General features: G+C 35.2%; 1 protein-coding gene across 5 annotated transcripts in view; it reads right to left on the bottom strand.

Moving 5' to 3' along the window:
- Positions 1-6,877: 6,877 nt before the first annotated feature.
- Positions 6,878-8,410, bottom strand: part of LOC132267350 (protein HESO1-like) — a 52,868-nt gene continuing 51,335 nt past the window's right edge. For all 5 annotated transcript variants that reach the window (XM_059768510.1, XM_059768509.1, XM_059768511.1 and 2 more), the window contains one exon: positions 6,878-8,343. In XM_059768510.1, the coding sequence (XP_059624493.1) occupies positions 7,531-8,343 (813 nt within the window). In that variant the 3' untranslated portion in view covers positions 6,878-7,530. The remainder of the gene's footprint in view (positions 8,344-8,410) is intronic.

Raw genomic sequence — 8,410 nt, 5'->3', positions numbered from 1 at the left:
ATACATCATTATGTATCAATATATATCAACATATTAAATCATATATCAACATACATCAATAAAAATATATATGAATATAATTTTGGATCCATGAATGATGATTTTCATAAAATCATGATCTCTAGTAATGAATCAAACCATGCTCTGATACCACTGTTGGGAAACGTGCAAGTTTTAAAAACTTTTCGAGGGATTTTGATTCATAGATCTTGATTCATCACATAGAGACAAGTTTTATGTAAAAATAAAAACATGATGTATCATTCAATTAAAAGATAGAATACTTACATCAGGGTTTGAGTAAACCTTACATCTCTCCTCTAAAGTGAATGTTCTCACTTATTGTAGATCCCTTTTTCTAGACACCTTTTCCATGGATCTCCATCTTCTTGGTAATTGTTTTGCCTTTAGGTATCACTCATAAGCCTCCATGAATGACCTTGGAAAACTAGGCTTGTGGGAGCCTCCATTAGATGAGAACATAAACCCTAATTTTCTAGAGAGAGAAAATAAATTCCTTTTTCCTTCTCATTAAAAATCACCCCTAAAATATACATAGACCATGTATATTTATAGGCAACATAAAGGTAAAGAAAATGAAACAACTAATCCTTCTCAATCTCTAATTCACATGTCTCAAATCTAATATGATTCCAATATCAAGTTGGGCTATGAGTGAGAATCCATTGGGCCTATTATTTTATTGGCTACAATGAATTAATGATTGGCCCGGTCCATGGACCCAATTAAATTAATTCATAAATTAATTTCTACTCCACTAAAAGAAATTAATTGAACTCCAATTAAATAATAAATAACCTCTAAGTCAATGTTGCACTTTGACCCCTCTATGCATAATTAGTTATCGGATAAATAATGCCATCAATCCGACTACTTAATTAATATATTTATTTTGGTACCTTTGATTATTTCTGGCTCGATCACAATAAAACATTTGTTCGACAAAAATAATAATTTAATAAATAAATATATAATAAATCATTTTGTCTAAAATCATACGAAGGCCTTCGAATTTACTTTGTGATCAACCATAATCAATACAAAATAAATACAAGTAGCAATGATGCAAATATTGAAAATATAACCCTCTAACTATTAATTACATAACTACCCGAAGTGTCGGTCTAAGGATCCCGAAGAATCCGCCGAACAAATCAAAGTAATTATTAATTAATAAAAGAGTCTATACTTTTCTCATGCTTAAGAGTCAAATGCCATGACGGTGATAGGGAGTAATTGCATACGACGGCTCTCGCAATATATCTCAACCTAACGCGGATCCAGTTCAAGTCTTAATTAATTATGAGTCCATCCATAATTACCGACTATGAACAATTTATAATTACTATTTATATATCATGCATTGATTGTCATCACATATATATATATAAATATTTCTTGTAATTACATGGACACTATCAATTTCATAGTGAATCGAAACATAATACATTGAATTCACCAATTATATAAATCATAAATATTTCAGATATGTCAGGAACATATGTCACTATAATCCAGATAGGAATTTGCTATGCCAGGGCATATAAATCCCAACAAAGTGTACCCCCTACACTTTCAAAAATTAATCAAAAGTCGAATTTCCGTCTAGTGTCTCACCTTCTTCATATACACTTCCAAAGGATTCGTCAAAAGTTGAGTTGACATCAACATAATTCCCAAGATCTTCCTCGACCACAAATTGTTTTCTATCAATATTGGGGTTGTTTACATTTGTTGGGAACTTGGAAGACTAGAATCTTGAATCCTCACGTGTAGCACCAAAATTCAGGTTCTTTAGTACGTTTCACCATCGATATCCAAGTGCTTTGTGACAAGGCAGCACTCTTTTTTGGACTTCTAGACTGCATATGGCAATGAAATCTCTCTGCAGCAGGCTGTTTTGTCCAATATTTGCATTCATATGCATCATGTTGATCCCTTTCACTCCTACAGTCCAGATTCAGAGGTGGAATGATTCCATATTGTTCTAATAGAGTGCTCAGTCGAGCAATTTGATGAGAAAATTGATGTTGCAGATTTTGAAAGTCTTCTTTTGTGGCCATCTTGCTTCCTTGCCTAGCTATAGATCTGCAACAATAATAGGTCTAAGAGGAAAGGCTCTGATACCACTTGAAGCAAACAAAAAAAAGAATAAAAGTCCTCTTAGAACAACAAGGAAGAATAGGAATACTCTAATCACAGTCCGAACCTAAATTTCTAACGAAAAATATGAAGAAAAAAAAAGCCCTGAATAACAATTTATAAACTAATAATAACTCAAAATATATTGATTACAACTTGATTACTGATAAAGAATGACTATTAGTGACACTTGACATTTCCTAGAATGACTTTCAACCTCCCACAAAGCATTAATAATGACTTCTACTATTCCAATAACATTTTCATATTCCCATATCATAATTACTACTTAAAACTTTGACTAGACACTTTTTAACGCTATTGTGACATTTATAAGCAAAGTTACCTTTTTGTACTCTATTTGTGACCAGAAGGTAGACTTTTTATACTCTATTTGTGACCAGAAGGTAAAGTTACCTCAACGGCAGCCTGGGCACTGAGTTTTGCTCTTTCTGTCCAAAAAATAAATAATAAAGATTTGTGCTCAAACCATTCATTTGAAGCAAAGAACGTCTCCTTGTGCCCTCCATTGAACACACACAATTGAAGATTTGAAGCATTCCTTTTCCTTGGAGGAAGATGCTAAAGTTGGTGTTAATCTTGAAGACCATAAGTGGGTTAAGATTTTCTTCTTTTTGTCCCTTCACTCTTCATTTTCTTTTCTTTTTTCTAATTTCAGGCATTGCTGGACTACTTTTCCCTTCTTCTTTTTTTTTTTTTTCTTTTAAGATAAATGATAGATTTTCCGACCTAAATTGCCGAACTATCCTCCGAATCTTACATGGCCCAGCCATGTCCGAACCTTAAAAAAAATAAGGCTGGATGCTTCTTTTTTCATATAAACTGGATAGCTTAAAAGTTGCCATTACCCTCTTTGTTTCTTCGACTTCTCTCTCCAGATTTCTTCTCTCTTCCTCTTCTTATTCCTCCTTTGTCGCTATCTCCTTTATTCTCGATCCTGGACTTCCCCTTCCTCTGATTCTGGCTGTCTTGGATATTGCAAAATCGAAAGTGAAAATAGGGCGTTTATCTTCGAAGGGAAGATGAGTCGAAACAAAGCTCTTTCTTTGTGTTGGCCTTTGTGATTGCTATAGTTTTTGCTAGTTGTTTTGCTGCCTTTTTTCATTCGTGTGGTGTTGCAGTTTTTTTTAATTTTACTGGGTAGCTAATGCAGCAACTAAAGAGGTTTTTTCACTGGGTAGCTAATGCGTGGTTGGAATTCGGATGAGCTAAATTTGCTTTGTTCTTGAACTCGTCTCCTATAGCCCAGTCTATTAGCCAGTATTCTATTGCCCAGTCTATTAGCCGTAAATTCTGAAGCAAGTCATTCATGCTCCTCGTTTAAAACCATTTCTTTTTGCAGCAACAATCTTTCCATTAAATATTTCTCATTCTCTTATTCAGAAACAAAAAAAAGATTGAAAGGAGATGAGGACAAGAAATCAATGTAAAATTATCACTTAGGAGTAACCAATCATTGCTTCAAATTAATCATCAAGTTAGTATAGCATCAACAACCCCATGAAATTGTTAATGAAATACCAACAAAAATTTCCAAAAAAAATTAAGAACATACCCATGAAATTTAGATTATGGCTGAGAAGACTGATTTCCAATTCTAGATTCAGACATTATATTAGGGCATGTATGTAAAAAAGACGTGAAATTAAAGGATGAAAGAGATAGTTCCACTATCAAATAGAAAGGTAGGATCGAGTAATGATGGTAGAAACAGAGAGAGAATTGAAGGACTAAGAATCAATGGTAAGATGGGGGAGAGAGAGAGAGAATTGAAGGACTAAGAATCAATTGTAAGATAGGAGGGGTAGAGACGGGGGAGGGGGTAATCGTGAAGAGATAGTCGAAGAGAGAGTTGTTTACTGTTATTTGTTTTTTTTTTCACTACAACGTGGCCACGTTGAATTTGGAAGATAAGTCGACAGTTTAGGTTGAAAGACCTGTAAGCGGAAATGATAAATTTGTTCACGGGAAACAGGTTACCTTAAATCCACATAATGGGTGTTTTGAATTTATAATATATTATTTGATAATTGAATAAATAAAAATTAATTCTGCACTTGGCAGTACACCTATTTATAATAAAAGAAAGGAAACTAAAAACATAAAGAAACCTAATAGCAAAAGGAAAATAATTCCTTAAAGAAATTAAATAAACTAAACTTTCTATAATATATATATATATATATATATATATAATAATTAAGAAATCTAATCAATAAGAAATACTAACTAGATAAAATTGTTCTACATCAATCCCCTCCACTTTAAAAAAAACTCGTATGAATGATGAATAAAATTCGATACCATTGATGACTTGACCTTGGTGCTTCATAAACTTACTTCTTGTTATCCAATCCCAAAAAAACAGCAACTGTGATAGATTTCCAATCTCCATTGGTAACTCAAAAGGAAAGAAATTATTTGAATGATGACACCCGATCTCAACAGGAAAGAGAAAACCTGATTGGTTCAAGCATAATTCAGTGGACTCCAAAATTAGATTGGAATGATGAAAAGAGTCAAGAGCTGTTTGGTAATTGTTTGAAAAATCAACCATCCAAAGTTGATTGCAAAGTCCAGACCCATGTCAAAAAATTCTAATGTGCTCACTTTAGTTAGTTACTGAAATCCAAATAGGATAGAACATGTGAGGTAACTAAAAGGATAAATCAAGTCTTAACACGATTTCCAAGTACCAAGCTTTCCCAAATCATCTTTACTTTCATCACTCAAACATGGATCACAGGAGAAATTCATTGGCTGGAGTCTGTTGAATAATAGGAAATTCATCCTTTACCACCAATGATTTAATATTGGTGAACCTTGGTTCACTTGTCATGGTACGAGTCTCCCCACTGCTGGTCACGCCATAAGCACAAAAATTGCTATCAACGCCTTCCACATCACCACTAACCGCATGTTGTACAACATCATCTTCTTGTACTCCAAACCTCATGTTCACAATTGGCCACCAACATAGTATTTGAATTTCCAACCTTTATAGTATGTTCAAAACAAGTGGCGGGTCCTACAAGAAGCAATTGTGTTGTTGCATAATCTAAATCCTTCTTTAGTGATTGATTTTCTGTCAAGGGATTAAGCTGCCCAACATAACTTTTTCACACTCGTGCTTGTACGATCTTGATGAGATTGTTGTTGATGGTGGTTGTTCACCTGCCGCAATTGGAACAAGATTGAAGAAACCATAACAACACTTTCGGGTTTCAAAAAGCATGAATGCTGATTTGGAACCAAAAATTTCTTGTAATCGCTACCTTCTTTTTTGGTTGTGTTGAATTTCTTACCACTATCACTTGCAACAATTGAAGGAACCCTCTTCAATTTTTCATTCTTTGTATCTCCTTTTTTCTCTTCTTGGAAACTACCACGGGATTGCACTTCTTGGACAAGTATAACCCTTTCGATACTTTTTGCTTCTTGTACAAACTTGACCATTGTAGAAGGAGGTCGAGGCTTCGAAGACAATGATAAATCAGTATAAGGCTGGACCTTGGCACACCACAGTTGGTAATCTTGGTATAACTGAAATTGGATCTCATCATACTCCTCATAATCTAGTGGAAGAAACTTGGCTTTTAAAAGACATTTCATCTTCAACCAAATCGTATCAGCGCTTTTCTTTGTCATGCACAAGTAACCCGCAATTGGTCCCACCAAACAGAATCTCTTCCCTTCAATTTGTATGCGACAAGTGCCACTTTCTTATCCTCTGGAATCCCCATGTAATCAAAGAACCTCTCAAAATCTTCTAACCAATCTAAAAAATCTTCAATATGAAAGAGACCATCAAAACTTCTAGGAAGACAATTCCTAGAATCATAATCTCCATAATCATGATATCTTCGTGTGTCTCTATGATCCCCAAACACCTTTTCCTCGTAGGCTGATTGACTATGAGTAGGGAATAGGTTGCGATTACGAACAGGATGAACACCATCTATGTCATTGCGCAACCTATTGTTATCACGATTCTGCTCTAGACCCAACTTAAGCCTAGCAAACATTGTTTGAATATCTTGCAATGTTTGCTGGGTTTCACGGGTTTCACGTTGACAATCTTGAAATTCAGCCCTAAAAGGAACCAATCTTTGTCGATCGTCGTCGCCAGCGAGGTTGCCACGAAAACGATCACCTACCATCAGACTAGGAAAAGACAAGGCTCTGATACCAACTGACGTTAGGAAAAGCGATAAATAAGTTACCTTGAATCCACAAGGTAGGTATTTTGAATCCACAAAACAGAAAGAGAATTCAGATAAATCTGATATATTATTTGATAGTTAAATGAATAAAAATTAATTCTGGCAGTACATGTATTTATAATAAAAGAAAACATAATACTAGAAGAAAACTAAAAACATAAAGAAACCTAATAACAAAAGGAAAATAGTTCTTCATTAAAGAAATTAAATAAAACTAAACTTCCTATATATATATATATAATAAAAATAATAAAAAAATATTAAGAAATCTAATCAATAAGAAATACTAACTAGATAAAATTGTCCTACATCAAGACCTATCATTTCTCTTTTTTTATATTGCATATATCTCACCTTCCTTAATTTTTTTCCATTTTGCAATATTTCCTTTTATTTATTTATTTATTTATTTTTGGTAGATCTTTGACATGCGAAGATAAAAAGAAAAAATTTCCACAATAAATCCACCATAAGACAACAAATAAATTCAAAAAGTAAACAAACAGTATTCCACCATTTCCACTAGCAAGTGTAATTTTCACTTCCTAATTGACAGTATACATGAATCCCCACAGTGGCTGTGAGTCAGCCTGGCCATGTACAAAAGACTGATTCATAAGAAGCCACTTAGAAGAGTCAGACTGGCCATATGCAAAAGACTTTATAAGAAGCCACTTAGAAGAGAGTCAGACTGACCATATACAAAAGACTCATTCATAAGAAGCCACTTAGAAGAGCCAAAGAGGAAGAAGCTGAGAGGCAAAATAAATACCAAAAAGGAGCCTACCAATTGTACAGTAGTGATTGCTACAACTACTAGTTTCACCTAACACTAGGTTGGGCATGTTTTGCATGCATCCATCCAACTTGAGGCATTGGAACCACCTGATTCATATTACATGACCCATCATCAAAAGCCAGTGAGTTCTGCATTGGGACAAAAGATGGTTGCTGAGGACCACCACCTGAACATCTAAAACCTACTAGTGGGTTATGGGAAGGAATGGGTGCAAGTGTTGTAGGATAACAAGAAGCCTCATTAACTAGGAGCCAATTGAATAATACAAGGAACTATAGGACTTGAGAATAGATTTCCATTGCTTGAAGTCACACAATTAGCTTGTTATTTTGCTTCCCAACCTTCTGCAGATCGAATCTCTTCTGCCTGGGTAGGGTCGAGCGGAATAGCTTGCCATGCACCTCCCCAACTAACTTTAGGTCTCATCGTTTTTGTTCCGATACAGTAGAGGGAAGTATATTGCTGTTTTTCTTCCCAACATTTGGTATATGTTCCTCCCCAGCTTTTTGTATGTGTTCCTCCCCAACCTTCAGTTCCTGTCTTTTCCCAACCTTCGGCATGTATTCCTCCCCAGCTTTTTGTATGTGTACCTCCCCAGCTTTTTGTATGTGTTCCTCCCCAACCTTCAGTTCCTGCATTTACCCAACCTTTGGCATGTATTCCTTTCCAACCTTCTGTCTGTGCTCCTCCCCAACCTTTTGTATGTGTTCCTCCCCAACCTTCAGTTCGTGTCTTTTCCCAACCTTTGGCATGTATTCCTTTCCAACCTTCTGTTTGTGCTCCTCCCCAACCTTTTGCATGAGTTCCTCCTCCCCAACCTTCAACAGATTGCACCTCTCTCATCTGCTTTATTCCTTCCCAACCATCTGTACGTCGCATCTTTTTTGTCTGGATAGAGTCGATGGGAATACGAGGCTCCACCACATTTTTGTTAAAATTTGTATTACCTTTGCCCACTAGATTAGGTATAGGATCTGGACCAAACAAACATTCCCTTAATTTGGAAACTTGAATCTTACCTTTCATGAAGGACAAAACATGCCAAATAGAAACATGGATGCACTTGTATATTTTTTTCATTTGGGTTGATCCTACTGCTCTTGCAACGTTTTGAGAACGATCTGTGAAATCTTCAACCTGTGAAAGGTAGATAATTTCACTGAAGTTCGTCTGTCTGAAAGCATAGGCAGAACTACAAATATTT

Source organism: Cornus florida, unplaced genomic scaffold, assembly GCF_030987335.1.
Source record: "Cornus florida cultivar Cherokee Brave unplaced genomic scaffold, ASM3098733v1 CherokeeBrave_3.0.0_Hap2_Chr07, whole genome shotgun sequence".
Lineage (NCBI taxonomy): Eukaryota > Viridiplantae > Streptophyta > Magnoliopsida > Cornales > Cornaceae > Cornus > Cornus florida.
Note: the sequence above shows the minus strand (reverse complement) of the source record. Positions and strands in the feature narration are given on the sequence as shown.